Below are 25,416 nucleotides of genomic sequence, written 5' to 3'. Positions count from 1 at the left end.
TAAAGATCTCAAGTCAATAATCTTAGCCTTCACCTTACAAAACCAGAAAAAGAGGAGTAAATTAAACCCAAATGAAGAATGAGGTAGGAAATAATAAATATTAAAGCAGAAATCAGTAAGATAGAAAACAGGAGAAAGAGACAAAAATCAATGAAGCCAAAGAGTTTTTTGTAAAGATCAACAAAATTGACAAACATTTAGCTAAACTGATCTGAAAAAGAGAGAGAGAGAGAAAGAAAGTACAAGCTACCAAAATCAAGAATGAAACAGGGGATATTATTACCAACCTTACAGAAATTAAAAAGGTTATAAGGGAATACTAGGAGATCAATTCTATGCCAAAGAATTAGATAAATTAGATGAAACAGAAAAATTCCTAGAAAGACACAAATTACTAAAACTGCCCCAAGAAGAAATTGAAAATTTAGATAGGCTTATAACAAGTAAAGAAACTGAATTAGAAAGTTAAAATCTTCTCACAAAGAAATGTCCAGGTCCACTGGCTTCGCTGGTAAATTCTCCCAACATTTAAAAATATCAAGGCTTCAAAAGCTCTTTCAGAAAATAGAGGAGGAAATATTTCTCAATACATTTTATGAGGCTAGTATTACTTGATTCCAAAGGCAGACAAAGACATAGCAGGAAAAGAAAACTACAGACTGATATCTCTCATAAATATAGATGAAAAAAACCTCAATAAAATATTAACATTAAATCCAGCAGCACATAAAATGGATTACATTATGACTAAGTGTGATGTATTTCAGGAAAGCAAGGTTGGTTGCCAAATACATATTAACAAAATAAAGGATAAAAACCACATGATCACCTTAATAGAGGCAGGGAAAAAAAGCTTTGACAAAATCCAATATTCATTCATGATAAAAACTCTGGACAAATTAAGAATAGAAAGGAACTTCCTCAATCTGGTAAATCTATGAAAAACTTTATGCTAACATATTTAATGGTGTAAGACTGAATGCTTTCCCCCTAAGACTGGGAACATGGCAATGATATTGACTTTTACCACTGCTATTAACATTCTACTAGATATTCTAGTCATTGCAACCAGGCAAGAAAAAGAAATAAAAACCTTCCAGATTACAAAGAAGTAAAACTGCCTTTATTTGCAGACAACATATTATATGAAGAAAATCCTAAGAAATCTACACACACACACAAACTACAACAACTAATAAGTTCAGCAAGGTTTCAGGATAAAAGGACAGAATAAAAAAATCAATTGTATTTTGATATACTAACAACTGACAGCTTGAAAATGAAATTAAAAAAATTCTATTCATAATAGCATCAAGAACAAAGAATACTTAGGAATAAATTTAACCAAAGACATGTCAGACTTATACACTGAAAACTACAAAATACTGCTGAGAAAAATAAATATTCTAATTAAGTGGAGAGACATTCATGTTCATGAATTGGGAGATTCAATTTTATAAAGATGTCAATTCTCCCCAAATTCATCTAGAGATTTAATGCAATTGCCATCAAAATCCCAGCAGGCTTTCTTCCTTTCTGCTGTTGCTTTTTTTTTTTTGCAAAATTTCGTAAGCTAATCCTAAAACATATATAGAAAGGCAAAGAATCCAGAAGAGTCAAATGATTTTGAAAAAAGAAGAAAGGTGGAGGGCTTACACTTCCTGGTTTCACCATTTACTTGAAATCTATAGTGTAATCAAGATAAAGGGGTATTGGCATAAGAAGAGATATAAATAGAATCCAGAATAAGCACATTTTATGGCCAATTAATTTCATAATCAGGTGCCAAGAAAATTTAATGAGAAAAGGATAGAATTTTCAACAAATGGTGCTGGGACAACTGGGTATCCACAGACTAAAAGATAAATTTAGATTCTTATATATTCTAGACATTGTATTACATTGCATTACAGACTCTAATATAACATATGTGATAATATAATAACATCGCTCTCCAAAAGTCCTGCCATAGTCCTTCCTCCTGAAAGTTTCGGAAGCCTGATATGGGAGAATGGATTATGCGCAGGACTGTGGACAGCGACACACATTCAAGGCAGCACAACCAGCCGCCACATTGGAGCAGAGCACAGCAGCCGTGTCTCCCACTTGGGTCAAAATCTGACAGGTAACAGATCTGGTTGCTATGCAATGCATATGCGGCCCTTGTTTATGATGGCAATTACTGAACCACTTTGAACCAGTTCGAAGCCCTAGGTCTAACTCATCAACCTTTTTTTGTGAATCATATGTTTGATGTCATATCTAAGAAATCTAACTAACTCAAGGTCATTAAGATTTTTCTTCTAAAAGTTTTAGAGCTTTAGCTCTTATATTTAGGTCTATGATTCATTTTGAGGTAGCTTTTGTGTATCACTGAATTGTATACTTAAAACAAGTTAAGTCTTATGGCATATAAACCAGCTTTTTAAAAAAGTCTAGGAAAAAAATTTTAAATATTATAGTAGAGAGAAAGAAGAAAGTTTCCAACCTTTCCACTAAGAGTCCAGTCATCTGAAAATTCTCCCTCATAGATAGTATCATCTTCAGAAAGTAAAACTCCATTCCCCTATTGTGAAGAAACAAAACAAAAATCATAACACATAAAATGCAGAATAACTTTTGAGTACATGCAGCCATATCCCCAAAGCCTTTGGTAATGTTAAAAGACAAGAAAAATAGTACTAAGAGGTTTTAGAACATTAATAAAAAAGATAATTAAAAAAAAAGACATAGGATGCTTTTTAAAAAGTCAATAGTAACTATATGAAAACATTCCACTTAAAAAAAATCCACTTACCATCATTTTATTAAGGTTAAAGTTGCCTTCATAGTATAATCCAAACTGAGTAACTACCACACCATTCCCTTGACATACATCATCTTGCCACATGCCCATATACTTCTCCCCCCTGCATGGAAATTTTTAAAAAATGAAAGAAAAAAAAATCAACGATGGCAAGGATAAAGTCAGGGAGAAACTATCACACAACAGAACTCAACCATCCCCACTAGGTTGGTGTCTGTTAACTCTATGTCCTCAAACATGGGACAAAGTAACAGTGAAAGACTTATTCAGGTAATGTTCTCTAGTATATACTCCATGGACTTCTTAGATAACTTTAAATATATAATTGAAAAGCAGCAAGATGCCAAGAATTCAACTCTAAATAATTCCATTCAAAATGTAATAGGCAGAATCAAATCTATGCACAATTTTCTCTTGTTCAAAAGTTTACTAACTTAAAAAAGAGAAATGGGGTTTACCATAAACAAGGCTCAATTTTAGCTTACTCAAAGGCAGAGAAAACTCCATTACAAAGACAAAATGCTTGTTAAATAATCATAAAGCTTAGTGATAACAGCAAAATCTTTAAGTCTCATATTATGGAAGCAGTAGTAATTAACACACAAGGTGCGGGGACGGGGAGGGGAGCCTTAAAATTAGACCAAACCAAATATGGAGGCCAAAGAACTACATTTCTCCCTAAGGTTTAGTTAACGGAATTTAACTAAGCTTGATTCTGGGTTCCTGGCATGGTAACAAGTCTCTGATCTGATAGGAAAATCTATGCAAAAAGGTATGTAGGTACCATTCTATAACCCAAAGGGAATTTCCATTGGTTTCCCCATCTTTTATAGTCATTTTCTATTGATTGTACTAAAGGGTTTTCTTTGTATACTAGTTATCCTCTCTGAGACACTAAAAGCTTTGCAGGTGTGAAGCTTTAAGGAAAACGGTATAATGCTAATTGTGAATGATCCTCATCTTGTAAAGTAAGCTGTTGTTTGCTCTACAAAAAATGGATAAAATGATATTGAAAACCCTGTTTTCTTACTTAAAATGTTTTCAATACTGTTAAATGATGATATTCAACCTTTTTAAAATTATCAGTGTTTTTGGAGAAGTACAGGAACCTTATCCTCATCTTGTAAAGTAAGCTGTTGTTTGCTCTACAGAAAATGGATAAAATGATATTGAAAACCCTGTTTTCTTACTTAAAATGTTTTCAATACTGTTAAATGATGATATTCAACCTTTTTAAAATTATCAGTGTTTTTGGAGAAGTACAGGAACCTTATCCTCACATTAAACTTTGAGATTAGATGCAGAATACTGTACCTAGTGATATCGTCAAAGACACCATATCCTGCTTTCTTATCCATTACCCACTGGCCAATGAACATACTGGGTGAAGAGGAAGTCAATTTTCCACTTCGCAGGAGCCCGTGACCATGACGCATGTTATCTTGAAAACAGCCTTCGAACACTTCCCCAGAGGCATAACTGAGGGTAGAAAGAATGGGTGAAGATCACAAGCATACCCAACTTTGGTTTTCATCTCTACAAAATTTAGGAAATCCAAAACTATACTCAGGTTTCACTGGTAGTTATTTGTTATATGATTATTTTTCACCAACCAAAAATCTCATTTTTTTATGATGGAGACTAAGAAGTCAAAGACATTGTGGGCAGTATTTCACAAGGATGTAGAAAAAACATTGTGTGCTGATTCGCTTATGTGGAAAAGAAATAATGACTGTCTCTCAGAGCGGAAAATGATGGATTTTGTCCATATTAAAGTTGAGTAATAAAAATAAGATAAATTTATAGGCAAGACATTTAGGATACTGAGAAAGTTGTGGTTTATAAGGCTCGTACAATTTAAGTAAGAACTAATGCTTCCACCTTAGGATAGAGAGGCTGATCTTTAAAAGAAGACTTTACACAGTTTCAGTCATTCGAAGAGTAAATAAAATTTATTCCTTGGAAATTCTGGCTACACAAACATTTAGGTTTGCATTAGGTTCTTTAAAAAAGCAACATCAGTCCGACAACCTTTCTGATGTTATTACCTATAGATTCCTTGACCACACATTTTTCCTTCTTTCCAGTGGCCCACATAATGGTCTTCTTTGTTCAATGCCTTGTTTAGGATTCTGTATTCTCCATACCTGCCAATGAGAAAAAAAAAATCAGAGGATGCATTTATGACACATTCACCCTTTGTACGTATATATCAGTAAACATTTTAACACGGAGGATAGAGAAAAGATTTCCTTGTAGGAAGAAAGGGGTAAACGGGGTCTTGGTTTAAGCTAAGTTGTTTGGCAAATTTGAAAGGAGAGGGGCATCAGCTTCACTACACAAAGAGATTACATGTTTTATCCCAAGTCCAATGAAAAACTGAGGATCTATGTCCTGGGCTTATCTCTGTCACTAACTAGATGTATCACCTTGGGCAAGTCCAGATATCCAGCTCCCTCTTCTATAAAGTGAGAGTGGTAAAACAGATTATCTAAAGTCCCTTCTCACTAAAAAAATCTATTAAAAAAGATTTGAAGGCACCACAAAGCAAGACTAGAAGGCAGGAAGGGACAGCAACTGAAGTAGTAGACACAGGGAACTTGAGGTGGAAAGGGGGAGTGTGCTGTCACATTGTGGGGATTGCAACCAATGTTACAAAACAATATGTGTATAAGTTTTTGAATGAAAAATTAACCTGAGCTGTAAACTTTCGCCTAAAGCCCAATAAAAAAAATAAATAAATGAATTAAATAAAGAGCAGCATAGACACTGAGACAAGCGAGCACCAACGGGGGAAGATAGATGCCATGTGGAGATCATCAAGGAACAGAAGCTGAAAGAGACAAAGATCTTTCCTCAGAGTTGACACAGAGAGTCTTCCCTTAGAGTTGGAGCCTTGAATTCAGATTCCAGCCTCCTGAACTGTGAGAAAATAAATTTCTCTTCTTTAAAAAAATAAGTAAATAAAAATAAAGGCATCACAAAAGTTTATATGACCACACAAAAAAATCACCTACCCAATTTATGTAATAATCTTTTTTATACAGTAAAATAAAATACTTGTCTACAATGATATAAAATATTTCACTGACACATAAATTTATCATATAAAATATCTATCATGTTAAAAAAGATGTCAAGCTTACACAAAATATCATTAGAGTATATATTAGGAAAATATATCACTTGGAATATTTCCCCTTTAACATATCACCGAAAATAAAGATGATTTGAAACTATTAAACGGAAAACTCTATGTCCCTTTGTGTAAAGGAGGCACTACTGTCTCAACAGTCTCATCATCAATGTTACCCAAAGTCCTCAGTCTTCACAACTGAGAAATGCGTAGAAAACACAGTTTCATTTTAACAGGTGGAAGGCTATGTGATACACACAGCTACCAAAGTAATGAATGATTCACTCTAGGTAAATCTGAGCTGGCATCCTAGACTCCCAGCTGTCTTCATGCTCACACATCTGCATTATAAGCCCCAATACATCGCATACATCTCTAAAAATAAAACAAAAATCTACTAATGTTCTGGAAAGCAGCTCTGAACACAACATGTAATTTGTGACAGAGCTTTTTTTTTTCTGTCTTACACAATTTTCTTACCCATCTTCCAAGCCATTCCTGAACATGCCAGAATACATCTTTCCATCAGGCCACTTCAAAACCCCTCTGGAATGAATAAGCAAAGAATGACATGTGTCAATTGATGCCTTAGGTAATCAACACTTTTTCAGTAATTACTCAATCATCCTCACGCCACACATAGACATTTTCACCTGCCATGAGGCTTCCCTGAAAGCCAGCGTCCATTATAGGTGGCATCCTTTAGGCGAGGATCCTTGTAGAAAGTATATTTGGCACTGCGTGAAATGGGTGGTTCCTGCCTCTGAATGTTGCTGCCACTTCCATAAGGTGGAAGATCAGATGTTCCCCTCAGCGCCTGATCCACAGCTTGGCTTATAGCCCGTAACCACTTAGTCTAGGAGCAAAAAAGTAAATGTCAATAAGCTTAAGGCAACAGCTCATCAAGCACTGCTTTAGATCCCGTTAGCCTTCCTTGGTGTGAATAATTTTTCTGTCTCATAATGCTCTTCCTATTAATTGTGAAATACTGGTTGGTTCTTGGAATTGGTTACCATTTGTTTAAAATGGATTAAATCACATTTTAAAAAATCCTAAAGTCTTGGTTTAATGATGATTTGTCATATGTAACTGTGGATCATTCATCGAATAATAAAAACAACTTTTATTTCTTCTTTACCACCAGAGATAGAAATAGCCAGCCCAAAGACTGAAAGAAAATACCATAATGGACAAACCTTTTCCTGCGGTGTTGATGAAATGAGAGTGAACTGCTCCTCAGGTGTAGTTATCTTTAAGCCATTCCTAAAATGTTCACAAGGATAAATACCAGTAGATATGGCAACCCATCATTACAATATCAATCCTTACATATGAAAAGCAATTTCAAAAGAAGTCAATTAAATGTAAATACATTCATGTTCTGGGTTTGGTTCCCACAGTGGTAGAAAGGACACAGAGTTTACACTGCTCTGAGGATGACCCTATATAAAGGCCCGGAGGGACAGAGAGGTTATCCTGTCATGATCTTCACAACAGGCCACTATGTGTTGGAAAGTGAGCCTTGTTATGCAGAGAGTTTTTCTTCTAGTCTAAGGAAACAGCCTGGGTAACAGAGGGAGAGAATGGTAGTGGGGGTAGAAGGGAGGAGTAGGAAAGCTACTTACACACCACCTGCTTCTTCAGAAAGTGGCTCCACCCATAGTGTGGCCAAAGGGAAAACATGGTGAGTGGAGAACTGAAAGGGAACATGGAAACATGTTTGAGAAAGTCCATATGGGCCCTAGGTCTCAGTGCACATCCTCAACATGTTAACTCACGTCGGCCCTGCACTCTCTGCTGCAAAAATGCCTTCGAATGGCTAAACCTTCATGGGTGCCACCACCTCTGCCACACAGTCCCTATAACATGACTATCCCCAGTAGCCTTGGCCATCTCTGCTCCAAGGACCCCTTCACATGGCTGACATTCATTCTAAGGCTGGAAACTAAAAAAGCTCCCTGAAATCCAGCCCATGCTACAAATACAAGCTGTAGCTAAACATTCTTTTTTTTTTTTTCATTTTTTAAAAATAATTTTTATTGTGCTTTAAGTGAAAGTTTACAAATCAAGTCAGTCTCTCACATATAAACCTATACACACCTTACTACATACTCCCATTTACTCTCCCCTTAATGAGTCAGCCCACTCCCTCCTTCCAGTCTTTCCTTTCGTGACCGTTTTGCCAGTTTCTAACCCTCTCTACCCTCCCATCTCCCCTCCAGACAGGAGTTGCCAACACAGTCTCAAGTGTCCACCTGATACAAATAGCTCACTCCTCAACAGCATCTCTCTCCAACCCACTGCCCAGTCCATTCCATGTCTGATGAGTTGTCTTCGGGAATGGTTCCTATCCTGGGCCAACAGAAGGTTTGGGGACCATGACCGCCAGGGTTCTTCTAGTCTCAGTCAGACCATTAAGAATGGTCTTTTTATGAGAATTTGGGGTTTGCATCCCACTGTTTTCCTGCTCCCTCTAAGGGTTCCCTGTTGTGCTCCCTGTCAGGGTAGTCATCGGTTGTGGCCTGGCACCATCTAGTTCTTCTGGTCTCAGGATGATGTAAATCTCTAGTTCATGTGGCCCATTCTGTCTCTTGGGCTCATAATTATCTTGTGACCTTGGTGTTCTTCATTCTCCTTTGATCCAGGTGGGTTGAGACTAATTGATGCATCTTAGATGGCCGCTTGTTAGCATTTAAGACCCCAGACGCCACACTTCAAAGTGGGATGCAGAATGTTTTCTTAATAGAATTTATTTTGCCAATTGACTTAGATGTCCCCTGAAGCCATAGTCCCCAAACCCGCCGCCCTTGCTCCGCTGACCTTCGAAGCATTCAGTTTATCCAGGAAACTTTTTTGCTTTTGGTCCAGTCCAGTTGAGCTGATCTTCCCTGTATTGAGTATTGTCCTTTCCTTCACCTAAAGTAGTTCTTATCTACTATCTAATCAGTAAATAACCCTCTCCCACCTTCCCTTCCTCCCTCCCTCCCCGCCTTGTAACCACAGAAGAATGTGTTCTTCTCAGTTTAAACTATTTCTCAAGATCTTATAATAGTGGTCTTATGCAATATTTGTCGTTTTGCATCTGACTCATTTCACTCAGCATAATGCCTTCCAGGTTTAAACATTCTCTGTTAATCAATAGTTTCAGAGAAATCACAATCGTGTTTTATATAAATTGGTGGTATAACTAATTAAATAGGCTCAGTATTCCATCTTCCAGGACCTCTTTTATTTATTTTTTTTTTATTTAATTTCTTTGTGTGAAAATATATACAGCAAAAGATATGCCATTTCAACAAATTTTACACATACAATTCGGTGATACTGTTTACATTCTTCAAATTGTGTAACCATTCTCCCTATCCCTTTCCAAATTATTCCACCACTATCAACGTATAGTTGCTGCCCCCGAGCTTCTCATCTAAACTTTTGAGATGCTATCGTCAACTTATTCCCACACAGGTAAATCTTCAAAAGGACACAATGCTCAAAGCAGGCATATTTTACTAATTAAGCTAAACTGTAGTTTGGTTCAAAGTGGACTTCCAGAAAAAGTTTTGGTTTGAGGTTTAAGGTTTAAAGATTTTCTCAGTGCAATAGTTTTGGGTGTTCATCCAGCCTCAGTGGCTGCAGAAGGCCAGGAACTCTTTTAAGGTTAGGAAACCAGCCTACCTGGGCATGGACCAAGGCATCATTAAAGAGAATGAACCAATTCACAGAAAATCTCCCAGCATGCTGCAGAGACAGGGCTCGGTTACTGCTCTCACACAGCAGTCGACGCTCTGGCTTCCTCAAGGAATCCTGAAATTGAAAAAAAAAAACAAGACTATTTTAATATGCAAAGAGAAAATGAAGAAGATACAAATCACACTTACGGGAATTTGTCAGTCATAGCTTAGCTTGATGTTAAACCTGAATTAAGTTGGGATCCAAATACTTCATAAAATTAAAGCTCAGAGGAGATTAAAAACAAGGCAAGAATAAACTACGAAAGATGAGTCTTCAGAGAGGATTCCTGGAACTGAGAAAAGGTGTTGATACTTGAGCACCCATTGCTATGGTCTTAGGCATCTGAGAAATGGGGTCATTAAAGCATTTATTGCCATAAACAGGAGGAACAAGGAAAATTATGGCAGTTGTTATGGAAATGCCTGCTGTTTGCTGGAGTAATGACAACTGGCATAGTTTACCGTCATTTTTCCAGGAAAGGTCTTCCAGAAGCCCAGTGTGTATTCTGCTTCCTTCCTTTTCCTGCCGAGATGGAGAGCAAGAGACTCATAACAAGAACTGGAATCCTGCAGCTTCTGGTATTCTGGAGAAGTCTAGAGGCCAATAATTAAGGAAAAAATAAGAATATGAAACAATTGACTAGAATCTGTAGCCTCAGTGTGATTTAGATTTGTAGTATGAAGCTTAGGGAAAAAATTCTGCTTAAGAACAGATGTGGTGCATGAAAGGGAGCTGGGCAAAGGAGAAGACTGGTTCCAGAAAAAGTCTACTATATACAGATACATATGAAGCAGGAATAACCCCAGGAGGGAAGAAACAAACACTGGCAGTTATTATGAGGAGAACAGGAGAGAACTCTGGATAGAACACAAGTTCTCAAATGTTTTGGTCTCAGGATCCTTTTATTTTGCTTGTAGAAGTTATATGTATTAATATTTACCATATTAGAAAATTGAAAATTCTTTATTAATTCATTTCAAGATGAAAGAACATTTTAAGTGGAAAAAAAAAACTATTTTCAAAACAAACAAAAACTGGAGATGAAAGTGGCACTGTTTTCCATTTTTGTAAATCTCTTCATCATGTGGCTGAAAAGATGACAGCTGGATTTTCATACGTGCTTCTGCATTTAATCTCTTATGACATGTTTGGTTGGATTAGACACATATAAACCAATACTAAATTGGGAGAGTTCCAGATTTTGTGGTGACACAATCCAAACCAACAAACTACTATGATCCTTGGTTTCTCGAGTATCCAAAGAGGATATATAGGGGAACTTACCACTTCAAAACAAGTAGCAAGTTTTAGCAAAACTTTTGCATAATTATGAAGTCGTCTGATTGGCAAGAAAAACAAAGTATTCAGTATTTCCATCAATTGGGTGTTTTCATCATTCATTTCTGATAAATCTTGTAACAGCTCCTGGTTTTTATTTAGGAAATCACTGGAGGTAGAGGAAGAAAGAGATTCAGTTAATCATTTTGGTATTGATAATATGCATGACACTGAATAGAAAATATTTCACTAGATAGTGCCTTCTTCATAATGCATATTTCTAGGTGCTAAGAATGTGGCAGATGATAAACACAATGAAATGAGCTAGATATAATTTAAAGAATTTCTCTAGCTATAAAATGGGATTTTTGAGTATAAAAAGTAGCAACTGGCAACAATAGTAATAATAACTCTAACAGAAATAGTTAATCAGGGAGTTGTATCTTATGTTCTTTGGAAATGAATCACGCATCCCACAGTTTCAGGAAATAATCAGAGGAGACCAGCTGAAATCATTACTTGTTAATTTCATAGCCAAAAGTCACAGCAACGAATGGCAAAACTAATTGATCTTATCAGTTATACTGAAGGGGAAACAAAGCTCCTTGCTCCTACGGCAATGGTATGGAATATTAAAATACTTGTAATATTCTCTTTTTTCCTCCAATTGTTAATCACCTAATGAGAGTTTATTACAAAAGAGTAATAAAAAAGCTGCAGGAACCAGTACTACAATTAACAGGAAACAGTGAAGCAAATCACATGCGAAAATTTCAATGCTGAGTGCTTCAAAAGCATTTCAAACTGAAGCTAACATTTCTTACATTTTCATTATTAAAATTTTATCACAAATTTTAATATTGATTATTAACTCAATGAGACTATGCTCGCCAGCCTTAAATACACTTAAAATATAGTGGGACAGAATCGGAACTATTATGTGCCACTTACTGTACAACAGCTATGTGCCAGGTACTACTCCAAGTGCTTTGTAAGCACTATACTACAATTCTTAGCTACAAGGCCTTAGACAAGATGTAATTTCATAAAGGTGAAAGGTAAGAATGTGTCACTTTATAATTCCTTAGAAAACTACAGAGTAAAAAGATGCTCAACCCAGAAATTATGAAATATCATCTTAGAAAGATGGAATAAAAATATGTACAGTATGTACCACTTCCAGGAATCCAAAAGTTCAATGGCACAAATATGATTGTTTTATAATGTAATTAAAAGGGCTTAGAGTGCCCTGGGGAACCTGGCTCAGATTTTTATTTATATTTGACTGATCCTGACGTTTCTACTTCCCCCTCCTTGTTCCGCTGCCAAGATCAGCTGAAGATACTCATTTAACCCTACAGAAGCGTTCTGCTTTGACCTGCTTCTGAGAGATGGAAGGCTGAGAGATGGAGGTAAGACAAGGTGAACACACATTTCCTCTGACCATATTTCTCCTGGATCTTTAGTAACTAGTCCACGCCATACCGGAAATATTCTGACTCTTGTGAACCCTACCATTTTCCTCAAGTCCTTGCCTATGTCTGTCCCCAAAATGGGTCCTAGTATACTCTCAGGAAATCTGAAACCAAAGATTCTGTTCAGCTTTTCTTTTGCGGGGTGTTTTCTATCTACTAGTGGCAATACTGTTCTTTCCTTACATGGCTAGGTTTGTGCTTGTTACTCAGATTTTTTCAATAAAAATACTGTTTAGGGACCTCATACTTGTTGCCAAAAGTATAAGGGAAAGCAAGAAAATTATTAGCATAAAAGTCAGATTATTTGATAATCTCTGCACGGGGTTCGGGGGAAAGCTGCTTCTAAGGTACTGATAATATTCTACTTATTAATTTAGGTAATGGATACATGGTTGAGGGCACTCATTTTATTATACTTTAAATTGCAATTACCTGTTTTACCTTCTTTTATATGGATGATATATTGTACAATAATTTTATTTAAAAAACCTGAAAGTATATTTAAAATGATGAAAGAAATTTTTAAAGGTAAAAAAAAAAAAAGAGCAAGCATATTTAGACTTTTCCAGAATAGATAAAAGACATGAACCTTCAAATAGCAGGAATGAAAAATAGAAGAGTACCACTGTAGTTATAATCCAACCACTACTGCCCCATATAACATATAACTGTAGTTAGAGAAGAGGTAAAAACATCTTAAAAGACAATGATAAGAATAATACGCCAATAAGTTTGAAAACAAGGATGCAATGAACAATTTTCCAGATTATAACTACAACCATAAGAAGAAACAGAGATCTGGACAGACGTATTATTCATTAAAGAAACCAAATCAATAGTTTAAAAGTTACCTATAGGAACTTCCCCCATGAAGGCCATTTATTTTTATAAAAGAATTCTCCCAAATCTTTGAAGTACAGATAATCCCTGTCCCATGCAAATTGTTCCAGAAAACAGAAAAAGAGGGAAAGCTCCCCAAATCATTTTTTTATTTGCTAGTGTAATCTAATCTAATTACCAAAACTGGGTAAGTCCAGAAAGGAAGGGAAATTTCATATTTGCATAGATACGAAAATACTAAATAATAGCACATTAAAACCAGCAATGAAAATACTAAATAACAGCACATTAAAACCTGCAGTGTATTAAAAAACATATAATGACCAAATAAATTTATCTTAGGAACTCAAGAATATTTGACATTGAAAAAATAAGTTCTTATTCAATTTTTAGGAATAGGATAACCTTTTCAACCTGTAAATGAATTCTACCAAAAACTTAAGGTAATAATCCTTAATGATAGAACAGCAAAAATGTTCCCTTTAAAATAAGAAATGGGATAAGGATTTTATCCCTCCTTCTATTAGGATGTAAGATCAAAAGCAAACAGGGGAAAACATTAATGTCTGAGAAATCTGGGTGGCTGTTGTGTGCCATCAAGCTGATTCCAATTCATAGTGATCCAATACGACAGAGCAGAACTGTCCCACAGAGTTTCATGGGCTATAAATCTTTACAGGTGCAGATTGTCAGGTCTTTCCTCCCATGGAGCTGCTAGTTGGGTTCGAACCGCCAACCTTTTGGTTAGCACCTGAGTACTTAACCACTGCACTGCCAGGGTATGTTTCATTAATAAAGCAAAACTGAACTTCTTTAAATCTGACTTTGTTGCTAGGTCAACACTTGCTGAGAAACTATACTGTTCAGAATTCTTGGCCTCATTTAAGGGGCTTTTACATTTATTATTTATCCAGAAGCTAAATACAAATATTTAATATCCGTGTAAGACTTTGCACTTTCCTGTGTACCATAACTAAAAAACAGATGTTATTTATTCCTCAAAACAGAAGAGAGAGCAGTCTCATTTTTCGGGTGGAAAATATTAGGTTAGTGAGGTGAAGACATTTCTCCAAAGTCTCAGCGATAACAAAGAAGGAGCCAACTCTTACGCCTTTTAGTTCAGTGCTTTTTCAATACCATGCTACTTCTAATGACAATCAGGGACTAATAGCACCTTGTCCTTTGTAAGAGTTAGTGAAAATCTACATTTTGATTCATTTGGTAAAATGATCAAGTCAAAGCTCTCCCTAGGCACTGAAAAACACTATAAAACATGCTCTTTGGTTATTAGGATGATAACTGGAAAGTATGTATTTGCTTACATGGCAGGCTTGGCAAGAAGCTGGAATCCTCCCATAACTAGGAAATTTGTAATAGATGTGCAATACCTTGAGCAAAAAGAAAACACATGTATGTTAGCGTTAAAATCTCAATGATTTCTTCAGAGTTTTCGAACAGGTACCTGGAACAGATATTTCTTGGTATTTCGCCAATGAAGAGTTTCACGACTTTTGTGATATCAACATTCGTGAACTGCAAAGGACTGGAGAAAAAGACAGGTCATGTGATAATCCCAAAAACCTGGGAGGAAATGCCATTTTAGTAAAAATGATATTAAAATCGGGAACCCTGGTAGTGTAGTGGTTAAGTGCTACAACTGCCAACCAAAGGATCGGCAGTTTGAATCCGCCAGGCACTCCTTGGAAACTCTGTGGGGCAGTTCTACTCTGTCCTATAGGGTCGCTAAAAGTCGGAATCGACTCGACGGCACTGGGTTTGGTTTTTTTTTTTATATTAAAATAGGAAAAGATATCTGGAATTTAATTTGTAGATTTTACTTGGTAACTTGATTAACAAACTTTAGAAAATATGATTGAAGTCCTTAGATTTTTTAATGTAAAATTTTTCTGATCTTCACTTCAGGTTTCCCAATTAAGTCTTCAGAAATGAACAGTAGAGACAGACGGTAAGAAAACATGTTAGAAGAGCTTGAGTGAGACAGCATTAAAAAATTTTGATTAAGCATTGATACACTGCAAGAGACTAAGTATTGATATATTTCTTTTGGCTACATACATTTCTTCCATATTCCTGGACTGGAAAATGGAATTAATTGACTTTGAGAGAGAAGGTAGGTTTTACAAGTAGAAGCAAGATTCCAGTTAAAAATAGCCCAAGGTACCAAAATAAGAGGATTTCAAGCATAACGACTGAAGTATTAGAGAAAAAAAAGGAGTGAAATAGAGAGATTATAAAATAAACAAAAGTCATAAATAGAAAATTACACCACTAAAGGCTGAAACTTTCATGTGACAAAAATAAATCTAGTTTTTCAAAAATTAAAATCAAATTATCTGACTTCTATTTTTCGTGTCTGAAAGATAATGGATTTAAAACTCAAACCAGGTTATTTCCTTTCAATCAGTGGCTTTAAATATATTCAGTTTTGCTAAGAATTAAAATCACATACATACACATGCACGGATATAAATAAATCCCAAAGAAAGTACACTAAGAAGAGTAACAATGGTTATTGCTGGTGGTAGGATAATGGAGGATTTTAAATATCTTCTTGATTACCTTTATTTTTCTAGCTTTAAATACAAATATACATTGTTGTTGTTAGTTGCCACCAAGCCTACTCCGCCTCATGGTGACGCCATGTGTCACAGTAGAACTGCGCTCCATAGGATTTTCAAGGCTGTAACCTTTCGGAAGCACATCGCCAGGCCTGTCTTCCGAGAAGCCCCTGGGTGGTTTTACACCTTTCAGCTAGTAGTTGAGCACTTAACTGTTTGTGTCACCCAGGGAACCAAACATACATTACTTCTATTATAAATAACCTATAGGAAACACCAACAGAACATGAAATCCCTGAGGGAAGATACTTTTCACTGGCTCCATGCTGTGGCTGCAGAGCTAGGCATAGTGCCTGGCACTTAGTGGGCCCTTAGTCAATATTTGTTTGATGGATGAGGTACAAGTGCATAAAGAATAAATCTTGTACTTTGTCTCCAAGCATATCCTAATATAAATTAAAGTAACATTTCAATTATGACTGACATCAAAATGTCAAAATACAAATTAAGAAAAAGTAAAGAATATTTCTAGTTAAGTTTTTTTACCTGAAAAACAGGGAAAACCTTGGATAACTATACTAGGTTTTATTACGAAAATATCTTTATTTTTAAAGTAGTCTGGTCTTTAAACCCTTCATTTACCTAACAGTAAATAACAGACATCAGAACAGCTCCGGCAGGCTGTCTTGAAATAATTTGTTTACAGTTACCATTTCCTCAAACTTCAGTAAAATTCACTTAAGTAAACAAAACTGTTCTCTAAAAAAACAGATTATAGTACATTTTATGTGAATTAAGCATCCTAATACCAATCATTCTGCTAGAATAGAGAGGAAAATATAAAAATTCATTATTTTTAAACCTTTTCTTTTTTCCCTTAGAGAAAACTAAATTTTAGCAATGCAAAACAATAGCTGGTTTAAGATTAAGTTACTGCTTTGCAATTTCTATTACCTTAGATCAATCTCCCTAATCTAGTCTCTTCTGATTAAGGAGCTGTTCTCCTTGGCAGAATAACCCTGCAGAGATTGAACATGACACGGGACTGGATACTTGCTCTGTATAACTATCCAAGAAGAGACTTGCATGCTTCAGAATGACCAAACTCCTGGCTTCCTTTATCCCGTGAAGGAAGCTGCTCAGTGAGGTTCCATGCTGACCAATTAGGTAGCACAGCTTGCTGAATCGACTTGCCACCTCCTGCAACAGCTGGACTGTAGTTGCAGAGCCCAAATTTTCTGTAACAAAATAATGATGGTGATAATGACGACATAAACTAAGGACCTTATAGTACATCAGGCTACTCATTATCTGAATACTTTTTTATGATCAAGGTGATAAATTCCTCTTTTCTAAAAATACTTTATATGTTGAGATGTAATTTCAACTGTTGTTGTTACATGCTGCTGAGTGGGTTCCGACTCATAGCGACCCCATATGACAGAGTAAAACTGCCCCATAGGGTTTCCTAGGTTGTACTCTTTACAAGAACAGATTGCCAGGTCTTTTCTCCCACGGAACAGCTGGTGAGTTTGAAGCACCAACCTTTCAGTTAGTAGCTGAGCTACCAGGGCTACTTGTAATCTCAACTATAGAACACAAATAATGACAGTGGTAAGGGAAGCAACAGGGTCCAGTTGTCTCAGGGGTTTGTTACATACATATTCACAAGCCAAAAAAACTCCAACCTCATGCTGTTGAGTTGATTCTGACTCATAGCGGCCCTAGAGTACACAGAACTGCCCCATAGGGCTCCAAGGCACTGCTGGTGGATTCAAACTGCTGGTGGATTTTGGTTAGCAGCCGAGCTCTTAACCATTGCGCCACTAGGGCTCTACATAGTCACACACAAAAAAAAAAAAAATTTTTTTTTTTTTTGTACTATAAATTCTGATTCAGTAGGTCTGGGTTAAGATTCCAGGATTGATATTTTAAAAATGAAGAAAAAAAAAAAAGATGCTTTCCAGGTGATTTTGATGATCAGCCAAATTTGAGAATCACTGAGCTAATCTAATCCTCTCATTTTGAAGATCAGTAATCTGAAACCAAGAGAAGGGAAGTGAAATATCTAATTTCACGCATCAGGACAGTGGCAGGCTGGAACGCAATTCACTTCTGTAGCTACACCTTGGTTAACATTTTTAACTTGAGTACTGACTTCTGTTCTACATGCCCCTTGGGCAAGCCCAACCCTTCAGTACTAAACAGGGCAACTAACAACTGGACTGCAGGTGGCTCTGAACCTTTACAGAGGGTACCACGGGAGCATCTGCTTGCCCTGAGTCCAAAGTTTCTGATTTCTAGGACTTCTTTCTAAGCAGTGAGGCTGATGAGTAGACCAGCTAAGACCAACAAAGAATCAGGAACCAGAACAGGGAGAAAGCAGATACCACTTTCCTTTCAGAGTAATCCAATAAGTGTGTAGCTTAGATTGCTGTCTTTCTCTTGCCAAAGTCCTGGGGTATTGGGCCCACCAAAAGAAGGGGAATTTAAAGAACAGAAAATCTACAACAATTTAAAGGGTAAAACCTACTAAAAAATACAAACTAATGCAAACAGGCCCCAACTTACAAAGGGACTGAATTCAGAAAGATCGTAAGTTAGCTGTTTGAAAAGTAGATGCTCCTCCTCTGTAAGTAACGGACTGACCCATATTAAGGCAATATCATCCTAATATGGCAAAACTGGTGTACTAACACGGCAGATTTAAGTACCAGGATATTAGGCTGAATAACAGGGGTCCAAGAAATGTAGGAGAGAAAAAGAAAAAGAAAACTTCCTCTCCCTTTTCTGAGTACAAGGCCAAACCTAGGAAAAATTTTGACATACAGGAAATTTATCTTCAATAGCCTCCTCATTCTGCATTTCTTTATCATCTCTTAAACAACTTCTCCCCAGGTACTTAGTATACCTGCACAGCAGCATCTCATCAAGGACTACTGTACTCCACACCCTCTGTCATGGATTGAACTGTGCCCCCCAAAAACACCTGTCGACTTGGCTAGGTCATGATTCCCAGTATTGTATGCCTGTGTCTACCACTTTGTCATCTGATGTGATTTCCCTATGTGTTGTAAATCCTGTCACTATGATGTAATGAGATGGATTAGTGGCAGTTATAATGTTGAGATCTATAAGATGAGATAGTGTCTTAAGTCAATCTCTTCTGAGATATAAAAGAGAGAAGTGAGCAGAGAGACAGGGTGATCTCATACCACTAAGAGAGTGGTGCTGGGAGTGGAACACATCCTTTGGATCTGTCAGTACCCTGAATTCAGACTTCTAGCCTACTGGACTGTGAGAGAATAAACTTCTCTTTGTTAACACCATCCACTTATGGTATTTCTGTTATGGTAGCACTAGATGACCAAGACACCCTCCATACTCCATCGCATCTACAACCACTGTACTCCATTACCTCCTTACCTCCAATCCCTCTTTGTAGCTGATTAAAATTAAATTTAATCAATTCTAAGGCCCTTAACACTCCCAGAGTTATCCACAATATTAAGAGACTATTTGTAAATCCAAATAAATCTCTACTTGATAGAATTCTAAGAAAATGAAAATCCAGGTACTACAATGAAAGCTATCTCAGGACAAGTGAGGCTATATGTGTTGTTTGGCAGTCAAACTTCAAGGCTCAACTTTCCCAAAGTTGTTACTGCTTCTCTGCCATTAATTTCTAAAAGCTCCATTTTCTACCTCTACAAGTGCTCCCCTGGCAGTAGAAGAAGCTCTAGATATGGTAGGATAAAGCAGTGGCAGCTGGGTTATTGACACATTGGAAATTGTAAAATGCTAGCTGTTTGTGTACAAAAAGAGAATGAAAAAAAAAGGTGTAAACTGTAACTCAAAAGGTTTTCTTTGTGATATAGAGAGGAGATAAAACAACAGCCCCGATGATTTGCAGACAAAAGGGGTTAGGGGTTGCCCTACTTACCTAAGGTGAGAAGGGGCCTGAGAATCTGAGATTTGATATCACTCAGTTTTGAATAGAACCGTCTTTCTGTAGTAGCCAACTCGTGGAGACTAGCAATATACCCCATAATGTTTTTGTCCGCCAAGGTTAAAAAGCTGTCTTTTCCTGCTGTCACTCTGCTTATGTACCCAAGCTGAAAGAGACGAGAGGAAAAAGATTAAAGATAAAATATAATTTACTTACAGCAACCCTTAACAGTTGTTTGGGTCCGTGGACATCCTAGATATATAAAGATCCAAATGATATGGATGTATGTCTCAGAACTCCTTTTTGCATGAAAGAGGAATTAATGAGAGCAGAAAGGATCTTTATGCTGTACGTTGAGATATCAAGGGTCTAGCTGTTATCTTGCCTTTTAAAAGTACAACATAAAAGTGATTTTCTTTAAATGGACTTTTTGTCATTTACCAGTGGCAGTGGCGTCACTAGGGTTGGTGTCACCCAGTGCAGTAACTCAGGTGTCACTCACTCATGCTAATTACCACAATATTGTAGCTAAAACACCAGAAATTTTGACAACATCAGTGACTATAAAAACACTGGCAGCAATGAAAACAATAGCACATGCGCTTGTAGTGTGTGCAGATGGAACCGTGTGATTCGAAGTGTCATTGTAATTGGGTAAGAGTGACAGCTCTGACCGGAGGGCATTAGAAGTTTCAAAAAGTAAATCAGCATACAGGTTTAGCCACATAGGGATATTGATACAGATAAGCTGGGCTTACAAAAATTTTTGTTGTTATAACTACAGGAATCATTCTATAAAAAATAAATTTCTGCTGAAACAATGCACAAAACTTTAACAGTCAATACAAATTACAGCCTTGTTCCTTCCGTCAGGCTATTTCATCCTTTATCTAGGTTTTGGAATCTTTCATGAGGAATGTGGAGCTAGGGCCAACAACAACAAAGAGTCCATCAGCATGCCTGGAATAACTGGCTAAACCTTGGCCAGTGCTGCCATTAGCAAGAAAGATCTTGTCCCTATACATACATAGCTTACAGTCATAGCCAGAAAATACACACACAAAGAATAAAAGAGAATTCATAGGCTCTATTATTCAGTAAGAATAAAAAATCCAGAACCCACTAGCTGCTAATTTCCTTCTGTTATGTCACTTTGAGGATGTGAACTACTTTAGTGACAAAAAGAAAATCAGAAATGGACCAATGGTGTAAGTTTATGAAAAAGAGATAAGATAACAAAAGCCAAGAAAATTCAGATCTACAAGTGAAGAACAAGGAGGTAAACAGTAGTAAATAAAATGAAAGGCTGAGAGCAGGGGCAGCAGTGGAAGAAAGAGCACTGTCGCTGGACTGTCAAGTCTGCCACTTGCCCATCTCATGCCCTGCAATTTTTACTTTCCACTCATAGTTAGAAATTCATCTACTCTATTTCCATTCTAATTCACCTCTGAGGGATACACGAATGCAGTCAGCAAGCTTCACTGTGAAACATGCTGTTTAATAATCCTACGTGAGGGCATCAATTCAATAAAATTTATAAAGTACATACTATGAGGATCAGCAGTGAATGAGACTACCCTCATGAATCTTACATTATAGTTATGGAGGACTGACAATAAGCAAAATAAATAGACTACATAGTGTGTTAGATGTGATAAGTAAGTAACACGGAGAAAAATAAAGCAGGAAACGGAGTGAGGGAGGATGGGAACGGTTTTGCATTCTAAATACGGTAGTCAGAGATACTTAGTAACAGGCATATATACAAATGGAATGATAACAAAAACAGACTTTTCATGTGTTATAGAACATGGGCTTTGGGATCCAATTCCTGTTCACCTTACTACCGGAGAGAAGTACTGGAGTCTTAGTACCACTCTGATCGTCTGGAAGGCTGTCACCTTCTGCAGGGTCCTGTCGACCACTGTAATATAATCCAGGCTGGAAATCTTCAGTATCCACTAAAAACAGGGAATAATCCTGACCTGCAGCTACACTCCACACTCCATTTTCACCATTTACCTGCAACGACAGTAAGATATTAACTGTTCAAGATGAAGGCAATCAGACAAAACTTCAGATCCACAAGAACTGAAATGCTAGGTTGCTTAAACAGGTATGATGCAAAGTCAGTTATAGCTCAGAAGGCAAAACTTGCCCAGCAATGTGCCCAATCAAATGCAGAAGAGATGCAGGAGAAAGCAGGAATCCCTTGTTCAACTTTTAAATTTAGAATTAGATTGCTTTTATAAAAATCTTGAAAATTTAGAAATTAAAAGGAAAAAACCACAGATCTGATTTTTTATTGTTATGTTTAGGACTCCCCAGAGGACTCAAGGGACCCAGAAAATTCTAGAACCCTATCTGGCAGGTAGAACACACTTGGCTGCCTTTGTCCATCCACATTCAGTTGTGTGCACAAAATCAAGATAAAAAGAAAACAACGAAATAAAGCTAAATTCCATTCAGACCATACTAAACCCTTGGGTGCTAAAACTCAGTCTTTCCACTTGGAACTCACAACCCCTCTGGTATAACTTGGGTATGCCAACTCCCAAGATCTTGAAATTGGCAGGACCCCTTAGATACCCATTTACATGGATACCCTAGACCAGTGGTTTGTAAAGAGTAGTCCTTGGAGCAGCGGCAATCACCTGGGAACAGGTACAAACTCTCAGTCCGAGAGCTGCTGAGGGTGGGGTCCAGCAACCTGTGTTTTAACGAGCCCTCTAGGTGATGCTGATATACGAAAAGTTTGAAAACCACTGCTTTAGACCAATGGTTTTCAAAACTCAATCACCACAGTAGTCCACACAGGTGATTCAAAGATAACCATAGAAAGGCAGGTGCAATGGCTCTGGGGCCCCTTTCCATCCTTCAATCCAAATAGTTCCACGTTTACCTGTTGTACACGTTGGGATTTTTCATAAGATTTCATTAGAAAAAAGGTTTTTGCTATGAAAACAATTTTTGAAAACTAACGCCCCAGCCTCTGTACCCACCTTCAGCTGTGACTCCTGGGCTGACAAACAAAAATCCTTTATCTGTTCGATTCTTTGTGTCTACACAGGTTTCACCTCCTAGATGACTGTGTGTGTGAGTTTGTGTCTCCACTACTTTATAACTATTCTGTTCTGCAATGAGAATTTCTCAAATTCAGTATATTCAAATAACTATGCACTGCCATCAAGTTGATTCTGATTCATATGACCCTGTATGACACAGTAGAACTGCCCGACAGGGTTTCCAAAGCTGTTATCTTTACGGAAGCTGATTGCCACATCTTTCTTCCAAGGAGTAGGTAGCTGGTGGGTTCGAAACACCTACCTTCCAATTAGTAACTGAGTGCAAAACCACTGTACCACCAGGGATCCTTTCCAAATAACTTCCTGTTAATTTTATAAAGAATGAATTAAAATTTTTACAGGAGGCAGGAGTCTTCTTCTTGGTCTCTGTTGTTGTTGTTGCTGGGTGCCATCGAGTCGGTTCTGACTCATAGCGACTCTATGGACAACATAATGAAACACTGCCTGATCCTGTGCCATCCTCACAATCCTTGTTAGGCTTCAGCCCACTGTTGCAGCCACTGTGTCAATCCATCTCATCGAAGGTCTTCCTCTTTTCTGCTGGTCCTCCACCTTGCCAACCATGATGTCCTTCTCCAGGGACTGACTCCTCCTGATCCAAAAAAATGTGAGACAGAGTCTCGCCATCCTTGCTTCTAAGGAGCATTCTGGCTGTACTTCTTCCAAAACACGTTTGTTCATTCTTTCGGCAGTCTATAGTATATTCAATATTCTTCTCCAACACCACAATTCAAAGACATCAATTCTTCTTCAGTCTTCCTTATTCATCGTCCAGCTTTCACATGCATAGGAGGCGACTGAAAACACCATGGCTTAGGTCAGGTGCACCTTAGTCTTCAAGGTGACAACTCTGCTTGTTAACACTTTAAAGAGGTCTTCTGCAGCAAATTTGTCCAATGCAAAGCGTCTTTTGTTTTCTTGACTGCTGCTTCCATGGGCATTGATTGTGGATCCAAGTAAAATGAAATCCTTGACAACCTCAATCTTTTCTCTGTTTATCATGATGTTGCTTATAGGTCCAGTTGTGAAGATTTCTGTTTTCTTTATCTTGAGGTGTAATCCATTCTGAAGGCTGTGGTCTTTCATCTTCATCAGTTCTAGTCCTCTTCACTTTGAGCAAGCAAGGTTGTGTCATCTGCATAATGCAGGTTGCCTTCCTCCAATCCTGATGCCCTGTTCTTCTTCATACAGTCCAGTTTCTCAGATTATTTGCTCAGCATACAGATTGAATAGGTATGGTGAAAGGATACAACCTGACATACACCTTTCCTGACTTTAAACCATGCAGTATCCCCTTGTTCTGTCTGAACGACTGCCTCCTGATCTATGTAGAGGTTCCTCATGAGCACAAGTGTTTTAGAATTCCCATTCTTTGCAATGTTATCCATACTTTGTTATGATCCATACAGTCGAATGCCTTTGTATAGTCAATAAAACACAGGTAAACATCTTTCTGGTATTCTCTGCTTTCAGCCAGGATCCATCTGACATCAGCAGTGATATCCCTGATTCTACGTCCTCTTCGAATCCAGCCTGAATTTCTGATAGATCCCTGTCTGTGTACTGCTGCAGCCACTTTTGAATGATCGTCAGCAAAATTTTACTTGTGTGTGATATTAATGATATTTTTTGATAATTTCCACATTCAGCTGGATCTCCTTTCTTGGGAATAGGCAGAAATATGGATCTCTTCCAATTGGTTGGCCAGGTAGCTGTCTTCTGAATTTCTCAGCATAGATGAGTGAGCACCTCCTGCGCTGCACTCGTTGGTTGAAACATCTCAATTGATACACCATCAATTCCTGGAGCCTTGTTTTTTGCCAGTGCCTTCAGTGCAGCTTGGACCTCTTCCTTCAGTACCATCGGTTCCTGATCATATGCTACCTCTTGAAATGGTTGAACGTTGACCAATTCTTTTTGGTATAGTGACTCTGTGTATTCCTTCCATCTTCTTTTGATGCTTCCTGCATTGTTTAATATTTTCCCTATAGAATCCTTCACTATTGCAACTTGAGGCTTGAATTTTTTCTTCAGTTCTTTCAGGTTGAGAAGTGCCAAGCATGTTTTTCCCTTTTGGTTTTCTAACTCCAGCTCTTTACACATGTCATTTTAATACTTTGTCTTCTTCAGCTGCCTTTGAAATCTTCTGTTCAGCTCTTTTACTTCATCATTCTTCCTTTTGATTTAGCTACTTGACGTTCAAGAGTAAGTTTCAAAGTCTCTTCTGACATCCATTTTGGTCTTTTCTTTCTTTTTAATCATCTCTTATTTTCTTCATGTATAATGTCCTTGATGTCATTGCACAACTTGTCTGGTCTCTGGTCATTAGTGTTCTAAGCATCAAATCTATTCTTGAGATGGTCTCTAAATTCAGGTGGGGATATACTCCAGGTTGTGCTTTGGCTCTCGTGGACTTGTTCTAATTTTCTTCAGTTTGAACCTGAACTTGCATATGAGCAACTGATGGTCTGTTCCACAGTCAGCCCCTGGCCTTGTTCTGACTGATGATATTGAGCTTTTCCATCATCTCTCTCCACT

General features: G+C 37.3%; 1 protein-coding gene across 2 annotated transcripts in view; it reads right to left on the bottom strand.

The window, feature by feature from the left end:
- The window catches only part of ALS2 (alsin Rho guanine nucleotide exchange factor ALS2), a 71,830-nt gene that overhangs the window by 13,272 nt on the left and 33,142 nt on the right, over positions 1-25,416 (bottom strand). For both annotated transcript variants that reach the window (XM_003406134.4, XM_023542327.2), the window contains exons 9-23: positions 21,632-21,814; positions 19,787-19,958; positions 16,901-17,081; positions 14,587-14,652; positions 10,956-11,118; positions 10,133-10,264; positions 9,615-9,743; positions 7,568-7,638; positions 7,139-7,205; positions 6,596-6,798; positions 6,423-6,488; positions 4,855-4,953; positions 4,121-4,285; positions 2,798-2,909; positions 2,489-2,566 (exon numbers count right to left, since the gene is read on the bottom strand). In XM_003406134.4, the coding sequence (XP_003406182.1) occupies positions 2,489-2,566; positions 2,798-2,909; positions 4,121-4,285; positions 4,855-4,953; positions 6,423-6,488; positions 6,596-6,798; positions 7,139-7,205; positions 7,568-7,638; positions 9,615-9,743; positions 10,133-10,264; positions 10,956-11,118; positions 14,587-14,652; positions 16,901-17,081; positions 19,787-19,958; positions 21,632-21,814 (1,887 nt within the window). The remainder of the gene's footprint in view (positions 1-2,488; positions 2,567-2,797; positions 2,910-4,120; positions 4,286-4,854; positions 4,954-6,422; positions 6,489-6,595; positions 6,799-7,138; positions 7,206-7,567; positions 7,639-9,614; positions 9,744-10,132; positions 10,265-10,955; positions 11,119-14,586; positions 14,653-16,900; positions 17,082-19,786; positions 19,959-21,631; positions 21,815-25,416) is intronic.

Source organism: Loxodonta africana, chromosome 6 (genome assembly GCF_030014295.1).
Source record: "Loxodonta africana isolate mLoxAfr1 chromosome 6, mLoxAfr1.hap2, whole genome shotgun sequence".
NCBI classification, from domain to species: Eukaryota; Metazoa; Chordata; class Mammalia; order Proboscidea; family Elephantidae; genus Loxodonta; species Loxodonta africana.
The sequence above is the reverse complement of the archived record's forward strand: the minus strand, read 5'-3'. Positions and strand labels throughout refer to the sequence as shown.